The 22,689-nt window shown below is 42.1% G+C and overlaps 1 protein-coding gene across 2 annotated transcripts in view; it reads left to right on the top strand.

Annotated features, from left to right (window-relative positions):
• The window catches only part of LRMDA (leucine rich melanocyte differentiation associated), a 1,079,387-nt gene that overhangs the window by 624,973 nt on the left and 431,725 nt on the right, over window positions 1-22,689 (top strand). For both annotated transcript variants that reach the window (XM_036027546.1, XM_036027547.1), the window contains 3 exons: window positions 902-1,028; window positions 10,655-10,794; window positions 18,498-18,615. In XM_036027546.1, coding sequence (XP_035883439.1) covers window positions 902-1,028; window positions 10,655-10,794; window positions 18,498-18,615 — 385 coding nt within the window. The remainder of the gene's footprint in view (window positions 1-901; window positions 1,029-10,654; window positions 10,795-18,497; window positions 18,616-22,689) is intronic.

The raw sequence follows: 22,689 nt of genomic DNA, 5'->3' as shown, positions 1-22,689 counted from the left end.
GAGCTAGGTACTTCATTCCTTCAGATGCCTGTTTACTTACTGCCTTGACATCTACATTGCTGCACTTGATACTTCCTTCAAAAATAAAGTGAGAAATCCACTTTTCATAAATTAAAACAATGACTTCAAGCCAGGAGCATTGAAATAGGAATTTCCCCAATGCTGTCCCCCTCCCTACCTCCTACCTCTGCTCTCCAAAGAACAAGAAGTCTTGGGAGAAAGAGCTCTCCCAGACCAGAGTGATTATGTGCTTCCTAGATGCCTTGCCTTTGGGGCAGCCACAGGGACACTGGGCAGAAGCAAATTAAGTGATTAGTGAAGAAAAAAAGCAGAGAAAAAAGAGTCAAAGGCGGTGAATGAAGAGAAAGGATGCCTTCCTTGCTGTTTCCTACCACTGTGCAGAGGAGAACTGCTAAGAAATGATACTTGAAGTTATATTTATTATTGTAAGAGGGGTATGATATTTCTGGGCAGGAATGATGGATGACAACTTAAATTTGTGTCCAGGGAATGAAGGTGAACTGTGACAGAGTTATTTATCTTGGGAATGGAGGTTAGGGTCAGCCCAGGCTGGGTGCCTGAAGGCACAAGACATTGACAAATTTATCCTGCAGGCCGTATCTGAAGCCCTTTGTTTTGGATCCTGGCTACTCACTAAGTGACCCTCATCCTTCATGTTGGCAATGCGTGAAGGATGCGGTGAGTGCCAGCGGCCCCTTCTCCCCCGCCCCCGCCCCCGCCCCGGCTCCCGCTACTAATTCTTGTCATTCACTTTGCTGACAGGCACCAAGCCCAAACTATTCCCAGTCCTGAAAGGGAAGGTTAAAATATTTATTTCGGCTCATAATGGCCTCCCTGATTTAGTGCAGGATCATTTTTCCTGTTGCCTTTGTCATTGCAGGTCACTGGAAGGACTGAGCGCGTTCGGGAGCCTGGAGGAACTCATCTTGGACAACAATCTGCTGGGGAACGACCTCGTGTTGCCAGGGTTACCCAGGCTTCATACCTTAACCCTCAACAAGAACCAAATATCCTTGGCTCTGCCTGCTGCCCCCACTCTCCGCCCAGCCCCACAGTGGTCCCTTCCAGCTCTCTACCTCTCCTCCTTTGCCCCACACAAATACCTGCAAAATGTCAAATGAGTTTTATGTGTCAGCTAAATTAAAGTATGTGAAATACAGTCCATGGGCAGACAAAGCGTTCTGTCTACTGGCACTCGGGACACTTCAGAGTAATTTATTATAGGTCATTCATAAATGAAATGCACCATTATATCTTCCTGTTGCTCCATTTTAGTGTAGAGATCTAAGTTATGGCTGTGAAGAAATCTTTTTAATAGATAAAAATAGAGAAAGAAAATAATGTCACTGCTGCCAAGAAGGCGAATCCAGGTTCTGTTTGCTTGGGCTTGTGTGGGAGGGCGGCCTCTGGTGGGCAGTAGAGGGTAATGCTGTTGAGCAAACTTGGCCTTCACAGAGGTTTCTGGTAGGCTCTGCTGCAGGCTTGGGCAACAGTTCTGGTGAAGGAGATGGGGAAGGGACTAAGGTGGATAATAAGTGTGAAGCCCAGGCCTGTCTTTGTCTTTCATCATGGTTATCATAGGAGGGTCACAAGAGAGGCCTATGACAGTCAGTCTAGCATATGGCTTCTTCTTAAGTTGGTGAGATGAGGCTCAGACTAATTGCTCTGGATTCCAAGTGAGGCTGAGAATGGAATCAGAATCTTTACTGAGCATTCCTGTGGATCAGGCCCTGTGTAACTTTAAGTATATTACAGGATGGGGGAAAAGTAGGTTTAAAGTTGTGAGTACATGAAATACAAAGTTTATTCTTGTATTATTTATTATTGTATTATTTTTCCATACGAATAACTACAAACCTATTTTTGCCCCACCCTGTATTTTTAATTCTTATCAAACCCCATGAGAAGGGTGTAGTTACTTCTTTCATCTAGATGTGGAAGGAAGTGAAATATAGACCGACAGCCAGACATTTAATGAGATGCTGGGTCCCAAATTCAATCTCGACTGTGGCTGTATCCAAAGTTCTCTCCTTCCTACTGTATTGCTTCAGACTTGAAGTTCAGGCACCTGGAGTGGTTTAATCAGTTGTTCATGATCACATAGTAAGTTAGAAATAGAAAAAGGATCAGGACATTTTTCCCTAGACTATGATATAAAACCAGATGCATATGTTAAGTTAAATATAATATACATATATGCATATGTCAGTAATTAATAATGATTTGCAAAATCATTTATTGTTTATACTTCAGTCATAAGTTTACACATTCTTTATTCTGTAAAATGTACTACTCGTGCTCATTATTAATGTCACGTTAATAGAAGAAGGAGAAAGCCTGTAAGTAAATACAGTCTTGATTATAATGAAATGTTGATGAAATTTTTTCCTTTCATATCCTTTGGTCGACTAAGTTTTCTGGTCATTGTTTCAAAAGTGTTATAGTTAGTGTGTCTTATGGCTTCTTTGGCTGTCTTAGGTGACCAGTTGGAAAATATTCTCAAATCAACCAAGAATAGAAGGATTATTAGATGAGTTTGGATGCCATGGTTCCTCCTTTGGGCCACAATGCTCATATCCTCTGCCCCACGTCACTGTAGAGAATTAGAGTTCTTGAACATGTGTTCATGAGTCAGCTTAATCATGCTTAGCTGTGAGGCCTTGGACAGGTCATCCTCTAAGAGTCTCTGTTTATCATTTTTACAGGAATAAAGTGGATTGGATGATGGTTTAACTCTCAGTATCACTGTCACCAGAGATTATCAGGCCTCTTGGCTCTACAATGCTGAAAGACTTTCTTCATCTTTGGTTGAAACTTTTCCTGCCCCATGTTTCAACTTCTCCAACCTACAGCAATAATGATGAGGGAGTAATGACAATGGTCTGGAAGAGAGCGGAGCAGAAGGCTGATCATTCTGTTACTGTGGTGCTGTATAGTACTTCTTTATCAGTAGATACAAAGGTCACAGCTGGCTCTCTTGGGATGCACCATGGCTTCCTCTGTCCCCTCTGGGCTATCAGTATGATCATGAACATCGACTTACTTTCCCCTATACTTGACTCAGAAGTCACAGAATGAAAAGCAGGTACAAGTAGCAGTGATGTCAAATGTCATCCTCTTAAACTAGTAATTCTCACTCCACCTTTTTGGCTAACTAGCTTTCCTACCTACCTAAAAATACCTGAGGCTCTCCAACAATTACACAGTTCCACATTTTGCTCTTCCTACTCCATGAAAGGCCTTAGACTTGGGCTCTATCAGTTAGCTTTGCTGCATAGTAATCCACACCAAAACTGGTAGCTTAAAAAAAATTTCATTGATTTACAAGACTGTGGTTTAGCTATTTGGGCAGGGCTCAGATGACAGTTCCTTTGCTAGTCTTGCCTTGGGCCACAGTTATGCAGCCAGTCACAGTTATTTGAAAGCTTAGCTGGGGCTAGATGATCTGAGATGGCTTCATTCAAATGTCTGGAGTTGGTACTGGTTGTTGGTTAAACTAAATGTCTCTAATAGGCTAGCACAGGCCTCTCCTCATAGGAGGGGTATTCCAAGAGCCAAGCCCTATTGGCATCATGTGTGTTGCTGTCCCATGACCAAAGCAAGTCACATACCAAATGTAGGACCAATGTGAGAGGGGACTATACAAGGTGTGAATACATAGAGGTATGACTCATTTCATTAATAGTCTAACACATGGACCCTTGATATTATCTCCTTAAGCTTTTACTTGATGTTTGTAATAAAGGGAGACCTAGAATCAAGGAACTATTGACCTTCTAAAAAGGTAAGTATTAACTCTGTTATAAATTAAATATTATTTTAAACATATTAGGAATCTTGCTATCAAAAGGGGTTCTACCTAAAGTTCTCGTGTGCAGTTTTTTTTTGTTTTTAAACATATGTAGAATGATTATTCACACCCACCCTCACCCATTTTATCTGCTTTGCAAATCTAGAATTTTCCATTTGGGTTTTACTCACAGTTAAATATATTTATACAGTGCTTGTGTTACTGGACTTTGGGAATGTGGGTTATGGGTTTCTTTTATCTTTTAGTGAGAGGTACTATCAAACAGTGCTTAACAACAACAGATTATGAAGCCAGACTTATTGGACTTGTACCCAGGTCGACCACTGACTGCATGACTTGGACAAGTTACTTAACATCTCTGTGCTTTGGCTTAAGATGGGGACAATAATAGTACCCCTCCCATAGGTTATTGTAATGGTCACTGCAAGAATCTCACAAATATTAAGTTATAGTAACACAGTAAGTTCTGTATAAGGGTTAGTATTATAGTTATTATTATTATTATCCTACAGCATTATGTGAACTTATCTGAAGTTATTTGAGCCACATTATAACTAGCATCAGAGTATAGATTTGGAGTGATTCTTTGACTTATAAATTTAATATTACCCTCATATCATCCTGTGAGTTTGGTATCCCTGGGAATAAGTCTCATTTCTATGAAGAAACTGGGAGAGTATGAACTATTGAATTCACATAGATTGTTTGTGTCAGGCTCATTCTAGAACCCAGGTATGTTAATTTTCAGCCCAGACTCTAAAACCCAAAGTAGAGGGGCTATTGCTGCACAGGAAGAGGAGCTGAGAGGTAGGAGGAGTCAGCTGCTGGTGTCTGGCCCCACAAGACCCTGCTCCCAGATGCAGAGGGAGCTTATGAAAGATTCCACATCCTAAACCCAGCATTGGGCACATTTTTTCCCAGTTCATCATGGCCTCACTTCCCAACTGCATACCTCATGCTTGAGCTCCCACATTTGTTCTCCCAGCCTTTGTCCCTGAGGGCTCTGTTCAGCCCTCAGCTTTGGTGCCCTGTCCTGATACACCTGGAGTCTGGTCTTCCCAGATTACCTCTTCATCTCTTGGTTCCTAGCTTATCTCACTTTCCTTCCTTAGGTTCATTTAGACTGGCCCTGTAGTGGCTGATGGGCCATGGAGTTGACCTCCTCTCCCCAACATTAAAATTCTTTCTCCCTCTATTTCTGTCATCTCTGTCTCTATTTATCTCTATCTTTCTCTCTATCATCTTTCTCTTAGGAACATGTACACACTATCCCTGGCTCTCCCCCTGCAGGGATGGGTACTTGGTTATGGTCTCAGTCATCATGTCTGAATATCCAACCCCAAATAATGGAAAACTGACATGGTAGGAAAAATGGATATCTAACCTTTCACCCACTCTTCCTTCGGGGGTGAGTAAGGGAAGGGTGATCAGTGACTTCATTTTAAATCATGGTTCATTTCTTCACTTTTTGTCTCCCTATGTGCTTGAGCATATGTATGAAGAGATAGCGTGAATTGTAACACCAACAAGGAAGACATTAATACAGATGGGATGTGCTCCAATTCAGGAAGCTGGCCTAGTGTTCCCACATCAGCCAGCTGCATCATCTCAGGGAAGTGTCAGCAGCTTGCCAGAGGCCAGAGTTATGTTTTTTATCTATATTGGGAAATATATATTTCAGAGTACTATTAAAAGATTTAAATATATATATATATGGAAAATCACTTTACACCCAAAGACTTTATGACTTCTTGGTACATTTTAAAGTTAGCCAAAGCTTCAGTGCTTGACAAGAATAAGCCCAAACTGGAAACAACTGAGTTACCGATCACAGTTGGGTGACAGCACATTATGGTCTCCCACAAAAGCACATAAGAATTTTCATTGTTCAGCATAAAATTTCCTTTTTATGTTAGGAAATGGTGAGTCATGTTTTCCTAGAAATGCCATTTCCTAGGTTCTAGGTTTAAATATAGACAGTGTCATCTACTGGTAGTGTGACTTTGACTCCAGTTTTCTTAGTTGTTACATAGATGTGATAATATTTCTGACCTGTGTGCAAATCAAAATGAGATAATATATCCTGTAGATTGTTTAGTTAGCATTAAAAATATCTAATAGTAGAATGAGCTCTAGTTGTAATCTCCTCAGTGACTATATATGCTGCGCTTTGACCTGGAGCGTACCACAGGGGGAGCGTACGTCCTATTTTCTCACCTGGGAAACAACTTCAGACCTGTGCAACTGGCTGTGGTGTTGCTTTGATCTTGGGCCCTAGCAGGAAATCTCACTTGGCAAGACCAGCCATGACAGCTGGGCTCTGCAATGGCAACTTTCTGTAGACAACACTAAAACTTTCTAAATGGTGAACACTCATGAGAAGACTTGATGAAAGAAACCAGGTGTGTGCTGAGAATCCAGCTGGACAGAAATGAAACTGTGCTAGGGAGCTTCAAATTTGTTAAAGAGGTTAAAAAAAAACTCAAACCTTTAGGAGAACCTCTGAAAGTGTCTCGACTGTGGTGGTCTTGATTAGCCACAGACCCCAAGTCCCTCCTTTGATGGCCTCTGGTTAATTATCTATGCAGGTTGACAAAAACCTGCATTATCTCTTCAGGAATGTGCAAATTCTATCTGGAGTTTGCAATCAGGAAGAACAGAGCTGGTCTTTGCTGACCCAGGAGACCAAAAAAGCAATTAAAACTCCTCCTTCTGTTTCATTCTCCAGTGGTGGTATCAACCTGATGATGAAGTTCTGGCCCACAGCATCCATGAAGGAGATACTAGTGATTCCTGCCTGGTCTGGATTTGGGGAAGACTACCTGGCCCAGTCCAGTTGGTCATTTAGTAGGTAGTTGAAAAGATTGGGAAGATGAAGTAACTTCTACCATATGCAATATCCTAAATGAAGCAGTCTCAAAGACTCTAGAAATCCAGAATTCCTTGGATTTATTGGCGAGATGGCTGAAGCTTCTTGCAACCTCTAGACCTCTTGCCCAAGAAATGATCAAAAGATTCAAAGTCCACATCTCCAGGGCCTCCTGCTCAGGGGCGGATCTAGATTTTGTGGAGTGTGAAACTTACATAATTTGAGAAGGCCCTTTTAAAGGGAAAGACTACATAATTGTGAATGCAAAATTAGGTATGAAGATGACTGTTACTGGGAATAAAAGTATCAAAGCAAATTAAAATTTAAGTTAAAATACCACACATTAAAATGTTTAGAAAAGTAAATATTTTTTACTCACATGCCTGTATAAAAACCTTTTTCTTATTTTTCCTGAAAATTCCCTTATAATTCTGTTATATAATTTATATTTTATACTGAGAGAATAGAAAGACAATTCTATCTAATTGAAAATTGATTTGTATTTTTAATAGTTTAGGGAGATTTCTTTCAGGTTTACCAGTCCTTATTTATAATTTCACCACTAAGTTATTGGTAAAAATTTTAGAATTATTAGGTATTGAAAAAGCTTTTGTATATTTTCTTCATATATGAGCTGTAAGATCTTGGGAAATTTTAAGTTATGTGTGTGTGTGTGTGTGTGTGTACACTCACCAACTTAATCTTAAATGTTCTTTGAATTGATTAACTCATTAATCATTTCATCATCAGCTTTATGTTGGTCCCACATGTTGTGTCAGCATGAGTGTTGCTGAGTGGCAAGAATATTACTAGGAGCCATTCCTACTGGTACTGTTGTAATAACCAGACACAGAAATGACTGAAAACCACACAAATATATCCCACTGAATCCTAATTAAATGCCACTTCTTCACAAGTTCCTCTTAACCAGGTTCCTAGAATTTCCACAGCTGCTTCAGTGTTATCCAACTCAAAGCGAAATGTGGTGGAAGTCATCCTAATGAAGAAAAGCAGTGATCTTGACCAGTTGTGCAACCTACTTTTGCAAATTTTGGAAAATATATTACCATGTGACTCTATTACTAGGGTTTTTTTTTTGGCACCCTGGAAGAGACATGTGTAAGCAAGGAGCCCTCACATGCAAGCTTTTATTAGTTCTGAGTAAATTTACATATGAACATTTACTCAGATTAAACTGGACCTCCCTGGATGGTGGCATGCTAGGTTTCCATAGTCACTAAATGTTGAGAAATGACTGGGAGTTCAGTCCAACTCAGTTGCCCAATGTTTCCTCAACTTGAAAATATTGCCAGTTATGAGTCCTATTCTTTCATGTTCCCACCTTCACAGAGAAACTAAAAAAAAAAAAAAATAGATGAAGATTTAAGGAGTTTTGTCCTAACAGGGAAATAGGTTTTTGTTAGACTTTTCTATCCATAGTAGAAAGGGCTTCCCCTATGTTCTCAGGGCTGCTGTCTACATATACAATTTGAATCCCCCAAATCATGTCAGCAGCATTTTGATAGCCCACTCTCTTGCAATTTCACTAAAGAAGTATTGTGCTGGCTAATAGTAGTAGTGAACATTTGGCTGCCTCCCCCCACCCACCCATCCCCAGAAATAGAACCTGGTCTCGAGGCTTTAGGATGATCTAATAGGCATGAGTCTAGTGCTTCTTGGGGCATCTGATGGGTCCTATGTGTGGAGTAGAGGACTGGAGCGAACCCTGAAGGGGAGAAGCTAGGACTGGGACTGAGGCCCATGCAGGTCCAAGTCCAGGCATGGGGTACCCCACCTGATGACACTGTTGGCTCCTGAGGTGTCTTTCTCAGGGCCTGGGGACAGCACTGCTAGAGAGAATAGTGGCAGACTCTTTCTTCTCCTCTTCCTCCTTTTCCTGTTCCTCTTCCTCCTCTTCCTCTCTCTTAAATGTTATAATGACTGCCATTCATAGAAAGATAGACCTGTTGGAAAAGCCACAATTCTCCCAAAATTATTCACTGTCATTTTAATTGGCTTTATTTAAGTGATTTTTCTTAAAGAGAATGACAATTGAACTTGAATTGAAAATATAAGTATGTTTTGTCTTCATTAATGAAAAACATCAATGTTTTGACTACTGGCCACTTACCCATTGTATTTCCAACTTTACCTTCCTGCCAGGGCCTTCTTGTTAATCTTCTCTATGTGCCCTCATTCCCATCATGCTCATCCCAGGGGTCCTTTGTGGCCATTCCTGGATGTCATTTGTTAAAGATTTGGAGAATTGATAACGTCAGCATCCTTGCCTTTGTTTAGAAAATGAGCAGACATTGGTCAACTGAAACGCACAGTGGATGAGTTTGCTCAGACTATCTTTTACTAGTTTTCCCCTTTTGCTTGTGCTCTCCCGCTTCTTGCCTCTGTCTTGTTCCTCCCAAGGAACAGTGCTTGTCCTTGTATTTGATGGTGTCAGAGTATGAATGTAAAGATTGTTTGAAGGAATTTACTTTAAAGAATATAAGATTTAAGGAAAACTTGAACTTCCACTGTTTAAAGGGTCATGATGTGGAAGAGAAGAATATTGTATTCTTTGTGACCACAAACAGTTAAGTTCGGTCAGTGGGTAGAAATTCCAGAAAGATTCAGTCTCAGAGGAAAGGAAAACTCTCTTATGGTTGTGAGCTAAAATGAGGTACCTTGTGGTGACCCCTTGGCAGATATGTAAGGAACTAGATTCAGATACTGGTTGGATTTGGAGTTTATTCTTGTGTGACAAGTTGAAATGAAGTAGGAAGAATCTGGGTAACATCCCATCATTAGATAGTATCCTGACGGAGTAACAGAGCAGATAATTTTTTAATTTTTTTCTCTTCTCATAAATTCAGGTAGACCTCTGAGTCTTTGACTCTTATATGCTGCCTTTGTCTCTATATCTTCAGCCCCATATACTCTGCTGTCATTCCCTGTCAAGGACCTCATTCTGTGTCCTGTCGTTAACTCACTCCTTGTATCCATGGGCTCCTAGTATTCATGGCCTCTCTCTGGCCTGTCAAATCACCATCTTGCTTAGGGCCCAGCTCATCTGATGTGTGGCTCAACTGAAGAGTTGATGTGTGAGCTATTCCTTCCCTTTCCTGTGATTCCTTGAATATATTTGGTTTGGGGAGAGGTCTCGGTGTTTACCTTGACAGGACAATGGATCCCACTGTGATGATGAATCTTGGAATAATTTTACCACCATGCCTCTCCTTGGTCTTTCTCTTTCAATTTATTTCTTCATGGGACATGAGATTCACCATGGAGTCAGGAAATCCATTTTGACCTGCCCGGCTTGACTAAACCTGTCCTAACTTGTTCTGCATGTCTTCTCATTCTAGCTTTGTTCTCCTTTCCTCGCAACACAATGTTTTTTTTTTTTTCCCCATCATTGAGTCCACTGAGCAATGCTTAACTCCACCACAGACTCTCAGATCATAAGGGAATGGCCAATCCCCTATTTGTGTTTATTCCATTCCTGTATATTTTAATGACAAATTACCTTTTAAAAATTGATATATTTTTAATGAAGCCATTGAAAATAATGTCTTGCTTTCATTACTAGAAAGAATTAACTTTATGGATTTTCATATTGTAAAATATTTTACTACATGGAATCTACCCTTTATCATTAAAACAAAACAAAACTATAGTGGAAAGGAAAGTGGGATAAAATAATTAAGTTTATTCATTGTCTCTCAAGTGATCTGAACTCAGCCTTACTTGTCCAGAGAAAAGCTGGTCTGTATACCCAGCAGTAGGAGTGAAAAGCTAGCTGTTCTAAGTACCTACAGCTAAGCTGATTTCAACCCTTACCCATGTCACCTTCTGGGAGCAGTCTGGACCCATGAGCTGCTAGTGTTTCCCTGTCAATTATGGTCTATTCTCCTTGCTAAGTCTTGTCTTCCTGGATTGAGATCCTTAACCTTTGTCACATCACTGACTTGGAGTGCCTGCTTGATCACCTGGCAGAAGTGACACCAGCTCTGGAGTACCTCAGCCTGCTCGGGAATGTAGCATGTCCCAATGAATTGGTCAGCTTGGAAAAGGATGAGGAAGACTACAAGAGATACAGGTGGGTATCTAGGGGTTCAAGCATGGTGAAAGCAGGGAAAAGTAGCATCTTTGGGGGCATAATGTACTAGTGGGTGCATAGCAGATGTTTGGTAAATATCAATGGATTACTCATGAAAATGTTAAGCTTCCACTTTTGCATAACCTATAGCTATTGACTCGTTTTGTTGTGGTCACAGGAGCCAAGAAACATGTAAAGCTGTTGGGTGGTCTAGGTCAAGGGTTGACAAAATTTTTGTAAAGGGTTGGAGATCATATGGTCTCTACTGCAGCTATCCAGTTCTGCTCTTATAGTACAGAAGTAGCCATCAGTAATTTGTAAATGAGTGGGCATGGCTATGTTCCATCCAATAAAATTTTATTTTATAAGAAGGCAGTTGGCCCAGCTGGTATGGCTCAGTAGATTGAGTGCCAGCCTGTGAACCAAAGGGTCTCCAGTTCAGTTTCCAGTCAGGGCACATGCCTGAGTTGTGGGCCAGGGCCCCAGTAGGGGGCACATGAGAGGCAACCACACATTGATGTTTCTCTCCCTTTCTTTCTCCCTCTCTTCCCCTCTGTCTAAAAATAAGTACATAAAATCTTTAAATAAATAAATAAATAAAGGCAGCAGTCCAGATTTGACTATCTTTTGCTGACCTGTGCTCTGTGGCTCTGTGTAATAAGGTCTTCCTGTAGTCTGCTTCAGAGTCACTTTTTGGAGTGAAATTACTTAACATTAAAGTTAAGGGAGCTTATATAAAATCCCAAGAGAAAGTCCCACAAGGCCAATAACTTTGTTCCATAAAGCTATGCCTCAGTGTCCACTGACTATGTGCTTTGATGGGCTCCAGGTAGAAATGCTTTTCTTTCTTTTCTCTACTTCTAAACCATCTGCTTTGAAACACTGATCCAAACTCACCTTTGTTGGTGTTACTGATTTCATACTGTATCTTCTTGCCCTTTGATGCCTCGTTAACACCCCAAGTAGTGAGGGCCATGGAATAGGAGCTTGGTAACTTTGCTGGAGCTGTCTTGAAACGACTCTTCCTCTCATGACATGGGTACTAATAGACAGATGCAGGGCCCTTGGAGGACCTCAGAAGCCCTCTGCTGATTTGGAATCAGATCCATTTGGATGTCAACAAATACAGTTAATAGGCAAGCGACTATCCTTCAGACTCAATCCAAGTGGTGGTTGTTGGAGCATGATTCTTGAGGGAGGGTTTTGTTCCATAGGAATGATCCACCTCACGGGCTGGGATGGACACCACCCAAGCCTGTCCCCCTTCTCCAGGTCTGTTCCTTGGAAGATATTGAAGGAAGAGGCTGGGAAGGCTGTTTTCTAGTTGCACATATTGGCAAAGTTGCCATGAGGAATGGGATTCTAGAGGACTCGCACAGCCTAAATCACATATAGTCAAAATTATTTTATAAAATTTGGAAGTCACCTACAACAATGGCAAGGCACTCACACTTGGAGAGAAACAGGAATCAAGAGCAGTGGTGGGAACATGAAATGTGGGTGTGTCCAGTTACATATTCACTATACAGCATCTGATTGATGAGTGGAAGAGTAGGCTCGTTTTATAGTAACTCTGAATTTTGTATTCATTTTGGTTTTTGTTGGTAATTTGACAAGCATTTCCATACCTGCATTTGGATGAGATAAATGTGTGTATCACCAGTTCTTTTCTGTGGTCCATAAGCAGGTCCACTTTGTTCATCCTGGAATTTGAGCTTCATTTAACCCTGAGAAACTTTAGGATTTCACAGTAAGACTTTTGGACCCAGAGTTCCTGTGGCATTTGGGTTTCTACAAAGCAATGTAGTCACCTTTTTTTCCTCTTGCTAAAGTATTTTCCTGGCCTTTCATTCACAAAGTATGAGTTCTGCCTGCCTTCTAGCTGTTATCCTGAGCCTAATACTAGGGCCTCTATGTAAATTTATGTGACATTTTCACTAGAAAATTGCTTAAAAAATGAATGATATTTCTACGGTTTACTGTTTTTCACTTTAAGTATGTTTTCTGACAATATGTCTTCTATTAATCATTTAAGCAATAGCAGGAGCCTTAAAGGAGTGTATTCAGAAGCAAGAACCCATGGTTCATTTAGTGCTGTCTAAAAAATTCCTTATTGATTGGCATCCCCTGTGGTTATGTGATGTAATATTTATAATATGTCACCCAGCCATACATCAAAACAAGTATGTCTGTTGTTTCGTTTCCGTGGGAGAGGTTGATTTCAGAGAGGTCTGCCCAGTTTTAGGTCACGCTGTGGCCAACCACTGGACCAGAAATGGGAAGTGACTAGATTCATGGAGTTTTTGGAAATGGCTTCACAGATGCTTTGGTGTCTGCAAATTCTTTTCTTCCCTTCCCCCATACCACCCCTTTTCCTTCCTCACTTACCCCCTGTGCACTGGGTTAGATTTTCTTGGCACACATCCCCACAGTAAAATGGGGTCATTAAATCTGTATGTGAGCATGAACTTATTACCAAGTTGTTGAGCAGTGCCCTGGTCCTGCTGGGGCAGGAGCAAAACCATGCCTGAAGTTTCTTTTTGCCATTCATCATAGATCATGGCTGAGAAATGTCCATTGCCATGTTATTATAGGACCTTAAACCTGACCATGTTTTGCTGTGTGTATACACTGTGCTATTTTGGGATGAATGTTGAATGGAGGTGAATGTGATAACCAACAGCCTTTGGGATTTGAGCAGGAAGAGAGTGGGTGAGGCAGAGCTTGGCTTGGGAGACCACCATCGTACTAAGAAACCACGTTGGGCCTCCTGTGGACTTCCATACTGGCAGAAAAAGAAATCAAGGATGGAAACTTGGGTGCCCAGAATGGTCTATTTCTTGTCTTCCTTTGCAATTATTTTCTTTCTTCTTAGTACAGGAAAGAAAGTAGCATGAAAGTCAACCATATACAAGTGCTCGACTTCAGCTGTCAAATAAGGGAGTGGGGCTAATCCATGGTCTCTTAGCTCTACTTCTGTCACTAAACTCTTTGTCATTCATTCTCTCCTGCCACTGCAGTCTTTGGTCGGCCTCTCCTTCCTTCTTTCTCCTCAGTAGGGACCTCTGTATTCCTTATAACATTAAATTATTTAAAATGTGACACCCTTCTTTTGTTCCCTCTAAGGGAGCAGCCCTGGGGCCTGCCCAGTGTCTGCAGCACTCAGCCAAAGGGAGGGAGGGAGAGAGGGAGAGAGATAGGGAGGGAGGGAGGGAGGGGCCCTTTGCAGTCTGTTGGCTGTCCTGGGCTACCACCATTTCCCGGCCCAATAGGAGCTGTAAAACTTGTGGCTTACACAACCCAGCCAGCATTCTCCAGCTAATCTACAGTCTGGGCTTTGAAGATCACAAGAAAGCAAAGGTCATGACCTAGAGATCAAAGTGACAGAAGCCCACAGAGTAATTGCTGGTTACCCTCTGTAGAGGGCCTTGGTCTGTCCTGTGGGTGTATTGTTTGCACGGAGACTTCAAACATACTGCCTAAATCAGCTGGCCTTTGCCAGTTGTCAGGCATTCATTAATGCTGTAGGTGAGCTCACCTCATCTCATTAGAGTGAGATCATTGTCATCTCTGAGCATCTGGAGTTATTCATTACTCTTTGGTCTTTATTGACTTTTTCTCACAGTCCTCTTTTACCTGGAAGTGTGAGGGGGTGGTTACGTAAGGAAATTGGAGTCATAAGAGGGGAGAACATAGATGTATTTATTGTAAATTAACTTTGAGGCACATAGAATTCAAGCAAGCTAAAGCTTAAAAGGGGCGTAGGCACCATTTAGCTCATTTTCTTCATTGCACAGATGGAGGGGCTCAGGAAGGTGGTACAGACTGAACCAAGAATGCACAGCAGGACAATCACAGAGTCTGGGCTCTTGCCCTTGACCTGTTAGTCCCCAAGCTTTTTGTTAGGAAGACTTCCCTTCTTTTAAATTTTCTTCCCCATACTTTAAAACTTTGTCTCTTAAATGCACTGTGTTTAAGCAAATGCTAACTCTTTTTTTGAAATTAATCAGGTAGCCAGTGTTACCAAACAAGGTTGATATAATCCAGTCAAGAGCAAAGGAGCTTGATATTTTGCTGGCGTGTTCACTATTCTTTTAGGTTTTGCGAAGGACTGAAAATGGTTCATGAGTCACCTGTTACCGTCTTCAGGTACCCCAGGAAGGCATCAGTAGCTTAAGCCATCTCCACCCCAACTCCATGCATGGTAGCAAGTAGGCAGCAAGAACTAATGGGTAGAAGCATAGAATACCATAAATGAAAGGAAGAGAGACAAAACTCCTGTGACTGCCACATCCAGTTCCCTCAGAATCTAGACACTTTGTATGTCTTGAGTAGAGTCTCTTCAGAGATGGAAACACAGTAGCCAACCCTAGGAGAAGACAATGGAGATCTGTGGTTGTGTGGTGTTACGAGGTAGCAGTTCTGAGCAGGAGAGGGGAGCATGTGTTCTCCTCTGACTTTGAAATCTAGGTGGAAAATGCCAGAGCTTTGGGATTTGGGCAGAGAAAATTTATTCTGGAGCAACAAATATACAAAAAAAAAAGCCTTTTTGCTGTTCTTTTTCTCCCCCTACCAGTTTTAGATGTCTCCTCAGAGAAGTCCTTCAAGAAAATGGAGCATTCCATATGAAAAGAGAGAGAACCTGAGAAGCTCTGTGTGGGGGTCTCCCTTCTTCTAGAGAATCTGTTTGCAGAGACAAATAGGTCTTTAAACACCTTCCTCCCCAGGACCTCTGGTCTCCTCTCCATAACCTCGCCTTCCATATCACAGCAAGGAGTGCCCTGACTTCATCCTCCAGCCTTAGGACTGTTGCCCAGCCACCTTGAGAAGGTCAGGAAAATTGGAGTTACCCTTTGGAGCTGAGGACTGGAGACTTAGAACTTAGATGGATCTCTTTTCATTAAGCAGTGTCCTGGCTTAACAAGCAGTTTTATAAATCTGAAGCTGTCTCCGGGTGTCGCAGGATTTATAGATGGGGGGTTTCTGCCATAAAGTGGTTTATGATGGCTGCCTTCTGTGTTATTAGTAGCTGTCTCTTCCTTCAACCATTGCTGTTTGATAATAGCCCTAAAACACCCAGAATTACTTACCTGCAAGCCCCATTCCCGATAGCCCCTGTTGACAGTCTGAATAAGTTTACTGCCCTTTTGTTGTACTTTACCTTCAAAACAAACTGATTGAACCATCAATAGCTCGTGGAAGCTGACAGAGGCATGTCATGTGGACTAGCCCTTGTGATTGCAGGTTATCTAGGGGAGTTAACCTTCCCGCATTGTTAACTGAAATGTTTTATGTACTATGCAACTTTAGGATACGGCTGTGATAACCTCAGTAACTAAGTAATACATCACAGTAAAGAGATTTTGGTGCAACAAATAACCCTGGATTAAATTTACAGGGGTTGAATTGATATTGTAAAAGCCTTCATTCTGTGGCTTCGGGAATCCTCTCTTGTATTTTTATGGCAAGCTTGTATTACATTCAGGATTGAAGCTGCAGCTTTTGACACCCTGACATGACCTAGAACAAAGGGAAATAGATCTCCCGAGACTGGGATGGGACAGGCAGGCAGAAAGCCCACTGACTTATCACTTGGCAGAAATATTTGGAAACCATTCCAAACCACCGAGGGGCAGGAAGGCCTGGTAGATGTGCCCACTGTCTGTGTTATGTGTACCACAGACATGGGCCATGGCAGACTATTGGCAGAATTGGGAAGGGGACACTTCAGTACCTTAGAGTTCTCATAATTCCAAAATGAGTATTTTTCATGGTGTTATTTTTACTTGGATAGGGGTCCTCAGCAAGACCAGTGGCATCAGCCTCACCTGGGAATTTGTTAGAAATGTAAATTCCCAGCCCCACTTCACATGTAGTGAATCAGAAACTCTGGGGGTGGTGCTCTGCAGTCTGTGTTTCAATAAGCCCTCTAGGGGATGTTGACAACCACTTAAGTTTGAGAACCACTATACTAGTATAGAAGCTCCCTGAGAGCAGAGACCTTATCTGATATGTGCATCATCTTGTTCTCAGCACCTGGCACTGTTCTTGCCAGGTGCTGACTGCTCATAGATTGTTTGTTGGGAGAATAAATGTTATGAGTACCTGTAAGACAACATCTCTAAAGGATGAACTTTGGACCCTGGGTTGAGACTCAGACCCAACATTTGGGGAAGGCTTTCCGAGCATCCCTCAAATCTCTCTGAGCAGCAACCACCTGGAAAATCCAGGCTGGCTGCCAGGGTGGGAGTCAAGCCACCCCTGGTATCAGGGTGACTGACTGCCTATCTCACGGGCTATTTCTTTGGTTGTGTGAGAAGAGTGCTCTGAACACGGAAGCTCTGTCATCTGAAATTTTTAACTAGCTTAAAAGCCAGCACCTCTCTCTCTCTCTTTCCTTTGATTTCAGGGCTGTGATCCAAAGTGGGGCAAAATGACAATGTGCTGTCTGTTGTCATCATGGTTCCTGCCAGCACCATGAAGACATCTTTCATTCCATCATTAAACACTGGCTGATTTTGTAATACTGCTGTTTTCTTCACCTGAATATTCATTTTTTCCCACCCTACACTTAGTGGGTGTCTTTCCTCCTTGGAGCCTCACTCCTGACATACTGTTTCTGTCTGCACATGTCTTTATTTGAAAGAATCTACTGTCATTAAGCCTTTGCTGCTACAAGCAGAAGGAGGAAGTTTTCTCTGACATTGACTGAGGCCACTGGGAGTTCCACTAGAGGATAGAAAGGTCATTTGGGCTCTTTGTGGACATTTTCTGATTTTGGATAAGGTCAGAAGGCATTTGGAGAGGAAAGGGAGAGGCTCAGGGAGAAATAGGAAAAAAGGTAGTAGATTGAGGCCAGGGAGGAAGTAGGAAGTAGTCCAATTTCCAGGACCTCAGCTTTTGGGGTGAACAGTTCTAGGGAGGAAAAGTATACCTCCAAAGAATTTTAGAGTATTTTGACTTTAAAAATGACTAATATTAAGGTTATGGCTGGTCATAACCTCTAAGGCCTCTAAGTTGTTGTGTCTGGCACTTGAGTGATCAGCTAAGTCTTTTACCTGGACAGCATATGGAGGTCACGTGGTGATGTGAGGCTGCCTTATGGCTGTGGGAGCTGGCCTGGGAACCCAGGGGTCCACAGAGAAGGGTGGCACGCTGTTTGCACCAAGTACCATTTGCACTGAGAAAAAGCTAGTGCTTGGGTTTGCTTTATGGTTTGTTTTCCTGAAGCCTACTTGAAATTTCCTGCTCCTTCTCATCCTCCTACAGCTGCTAGTTTCTAGTTATTTAGTGAGCAATATTAGGTCCCCTTTCTCTGTGCTCTCAAAACTACTGCATAACTGGTACTTAGCTGTGCTGATTTCTAATTTCTCTGTATGAGTCTATCATCTCAATTACACTGAAAGCCCCTTTTAGTGCAGGGACCATGTTGTTATCACCTCTATACATGTACCTAGGGCATGGCACATAGTAGGTGCTCAAGAAATATTTAGGCAACTGAACTGGTCTAGAAATGAATTGTTATTTTCTTGAGTTAATCCTAATGCTAATTTCCAAGATGACATGAGGGTGAGCAAAAAAAAAAAAAATGTTCCTGTCTTCACGAAGCTCATGGTTTAAGTGAGGACATCAGGTGAGGACACCACCCAACGCATGGTGGTCACCCCAACCTTCCTGACTTGTCTCTATCTGTTCTCTTCCAGATGCTTTGTTCTGCACAAGCTGCCCAACTTAAAGTTTTTAGATGCCCGGAAAGTAACCAGACAAGAACGAGAGGAAGCTTCAGTCAGAGGGGCGTTCATGAAGGTGGTGAAGCCCAAGGTAAGCTGCCTACTTCCTGGTCTTCTCAAGGGATTTATGCCTCACCTCAGTGGTTTCTCTGTGAGCATGGAGGCTGTGCTCCTATGTGTGTAGAATGCAGGAAGGATCTCATGCCACATTTTGTCCCTGGGTACGCTGTTAGCCAGACAAGTAATAGGCTAAGTGTAAATAGGGTCTCCCCAGACTAAGAGGATCTTATTTGTAAGGTGATTTCACCGAGGTGGGTCTTTTACCAATAAAGTAGCACCATACACACACCCTAATGGTGATGTTCCAGGGTCGGGTGGGATTTCAGGCCTCTTTCTAGAAGATGGTTCATTTACTAGCTGGGGCCTCTGCAGGTCTGAAGCTGAGAAAGGAGAAAGAACAAAGCATTGGGCCCTTACTCTTTCTCAGGCAGCTAGGATTCCTCTAGCTCCTCACAGGAGGCCCTTCTTTCTTGGGACCAAAGGGGAACCATGGAAGAGTGATTGTCTTGGATCCACAGGTAAGAACCCAACAGCTCTTGGAGATCTCAGTAGCAGGAAGGTAATTTATCTGACAATGTGAACTGGTACTAGTGTGTGCTCTCTCTCTGTAGCTCTCTTGAGTTCATGGGAATGATGTTTACTGACTGTCCAGGTGAGTCCACACTAAGGCTGTGGAAGTGACCATGGTATCATCTTAATGACAGCATTGATGAGGCAGGGGAGACTTGATTTTCAGACACAAGGGAGATTTTTAAGGACATGAACAACTATCTTATTAGCAGGAATTCGAGTCCTTCACTGAAGCCCAAGGCTAGGGAGTGTACTTGGTGACCCTCGACGACCTCTTTGGAGACCCATCACTGCCTAGGGCTCTGTGGAGCAACATGGTCATTTCCTGTGGGATCCTAGCTTGTGTGTTGAAAATACCAGTCCAGAAATCCTGGAGGTCTAGGTTTTCCTCACCTATTGACTTACAGTGTTCTGTACATGCATTGGAAATGATTAAGAGAGAAAGAGAAAAATCAAACAAACAGAACCACAACAGAAAAAGGAAATCTCTTCCATCAAGTTGCTCAGTGGGCAGCAGACCTCAGGCTACTTTCTTTACCTGAATCTATGAGGTGCAACTTATTTCCCATTATGCTGAATACAATTGCTGGCAGTTGTGGAAATATACAATATGGAGGGCATAATTCTGGCAGATAAATGTATGGTTACCCGTTTCAGCATGTGGGAAATTAATTGAGTGATTTCATTTAGTAGCTATTAAAGTGTTAACAGTTTTCCTTATTGAGGCCAAATTGAATGTATTGTCATGACTGCCTTCAGTTATTTCAGCTTTTGTAATTTTGTCCAAATGAAATAATTTATTTCTTGTCCTCCTTTATTTTTTTTTTTCTTAAAAGATTCCAGAGACAGCTGCATCACCAGACCAAACAAAGCACAACAAATGAGCTGTTTATAATACTTTGGGTTCCTGTCTATCCTACATTTGTGACCTTCATGTATATGGGTACTTTATAGACCATATCAGTATTTCTTCTGCAGTCATTGTCTTTGACATGGACAGCTCTGTGCTGCCCCTGAAAGTCTGAGGGGGTACCAAATACTATATTGGAGTGGGGTGCTTTATATGTGCCTACCACTGTTCTAAGTTTCCTTATATACAGATTTGTGAGCCCTCACATGACCCTGTAATGTAGAAACAAGGAGCACTGGCTTATTCCAAAGATGAAGTAACTCAGGCCTAGTGACGTTAATTGGGCTGCCGGAGTCACCAGGCTTGTAAGCGCTGGAACTTTACCTGCATGTCTGACCGCAGAGCCAGTGAGCTAAACCTTTTCCCCATGCATCTCTCTGTTTGAACAAAATCTCGTAGGAAGGTCTAAATGAAGACAACAGGAGAAGCAGGACTGTTTTGTTGGAGCAGAGGTGGTGGCAGAGGAAGGAGGTGATGGGGTCTGAAATCCTCCCCTGTCTTTGAAAGCAAATGGCAATGGCTCCTTCAAGCCCGGTAATAGCTGGTTGTATGAGTCATTAGAAATTTAAGCAGAAACACTCTTCAAAGCTCTAAATTAGTTTCTGATCAATGAAGGAAGTATCTCATGTTTGTGTGGTTGACTCTAACATCTTTACTAACTGTATTAAGCTTTAAAAATATCTATTAATTATTTGAGGAGAAACAGAAGTACTCCGACAAAGTATGGGGACCTTTGGTTGTTGTGTTTTTGTGGAGTCCCATGATTTCCAAACTGGAACGAACTTCAGTAATCACCTGGTATGAGACCTCATTTAAAGAGTGAAGGAGCTGGGAGAGGCTTGTATTTTCTTAAGCCCCAGAGTCCCATGAGGTGGGCTGGGACTGGAACCTAGGAGTCTGGGCTTCCATTGAAGTAGTCTATTTTTGCCATGATCCTTCAAGTGCACCAGAGGATTCCTCTGTGTTCCTGGTCTCATATCAAACTGTGTGCCTCTCAAGAATGGCAGGCAATCCCCTTTCATCTGTTTTCAGAGATACTCACTTGTACTTTTCTTGCAGATAGAGAGAGGCTAAATGAGATCTTTGCTGAATTAATAAATTGAGGTTAAAAAAGGCCTGTTCTCGCCTGCTCAGAGTATATACAGACATATGTTTGTTCCTATGCAGGTGTGTATATATGCTTTCCATCTCTGTGTATATATACATATATATGTTCTGGGAGGTTTGTGTACGCCTGGATCGGCTCCTAAGTGGAGTGCAATTTCCTCCCTGTGAATTGCCAATGCTGTGCTGAGCACACTCGGTGAAGACCTATTTTTCATAACAGCATCAGAATCTCAAGTTGGCTTCTGTCCTTTCCAAGGCAGCAGCGGCCTGTTGTGCTTATTCAGCAGAATGCTCTGATGGATGATCAAGGGGGCTGTGATTTGGGAAGCTGTTTTCATTTTATTCCTGACATAAAGTATTTGGGAGAATGGAAAATGCCTCTCCAATCACAGCCCTTGCCTTGGAGGTAGGGAACGGGCAGTGTGGGTGTTCTTGGCTGATGCAAATACAAAATCCTCCAGTATCTAATAAAACCCTATCTCCCAGAGGTTTGATTTGGTACCTGGCAACCCTGGTACTTGAGCTCAAGTTCTCTCTCACTTTGTCTCCTGATGACACAGTTCTCTTTCACTGCTCCCTTTTGGCTTTTGTTGTTTAACAGGTGCCTTCTGTCTGAGGTCTGATTGTCCTACAGAAAGATGTTGTCATTCATTAGGGAGTGAGTGATACCTATGTCTACAATGGACTCCTCTAGACTCATGTATGCGTAGGTATTTGTGCATTGTTAACAGACTTACAACAGCTAGGTTTTGCTCATTTCCCAGAATTATGAAGAAAATATATATCTTTGTCAAATATTGGCCATTAAATTGTACCATTGTCCATGCAGAGAGTACCAAGATGGCTGCAGAGAAGGCAGAGGACCCTCCCCCAAAGAAAGACTTCTGTAATGACCAGACCATGACCCCCCTCTCCGCACCAGGGAGCATAGATCAAAGCCGTGCAGAGGACTGTCCAGGAGGGCATGTGTGGCAGACACGCCAGCCCTGCACATCAGAGAGACAGTTCAAGAATCCGACAGTCAGAATTGCTTAATTATGTCCTGGCTTTGTAATTATTCATCCCTGTTCTGGCAAAGAGCACAGTTGTCATTTCTTTGACATAATTATTTAAAGCTGAGCCCTCTTGTTTACAGGCACATGTATGAAGTTGGCTACTAAGTATTTAATAGAAGCAATGGGGAGAGTAACTACTGGGGCAGCTAGACTGAGAATCACAGCCTATATTAGAAAGTGTTTTAACATGTGTATTTTTGTTTGTAATGATGATCATTCTCTTAGAGGTTAGATATGGAAATAGCTGTGTTCGTGAGTACTGATATGTCCTTAAAAATAGGTCAGCAAGTCTTTATGCAGACATGCCTGGGTTTCCTATCATGTGTAGCTCGTGTATTTGTGTAGTTTTTATTAGTTTACTTATTTGTGTGTGTATCTTTGGGTAGTGGGAGGAGAGGGGTATAGTGTATGCATTTGTTTGTAAGTGATAGGAAGAGAAAGAGGGAAATGTGATATGTTAAAG

The sequence above is a fragment of the Phyllostomus discolor genome, chromosome 5, assembly GCF_004126475.2.
Source record: "Phyllostomus discolor isolate MPI-MPIP mPhyDis1 chromosome 5, mPhyDis1.pri.v3, whole genome shotgun sequence".
Lineage (NCBI taxonomy): Eukaryota > Metazoa > Chordata > Mammalia > Chiroptera > Phyllostomidae > Phyllostomus > Phyllostomus discolor.
The sequence above is the reverse complement of the archived record's forward strand: the minus strand, read 5'-3'. Positions and strand labels throughout refer to the sequence as shown.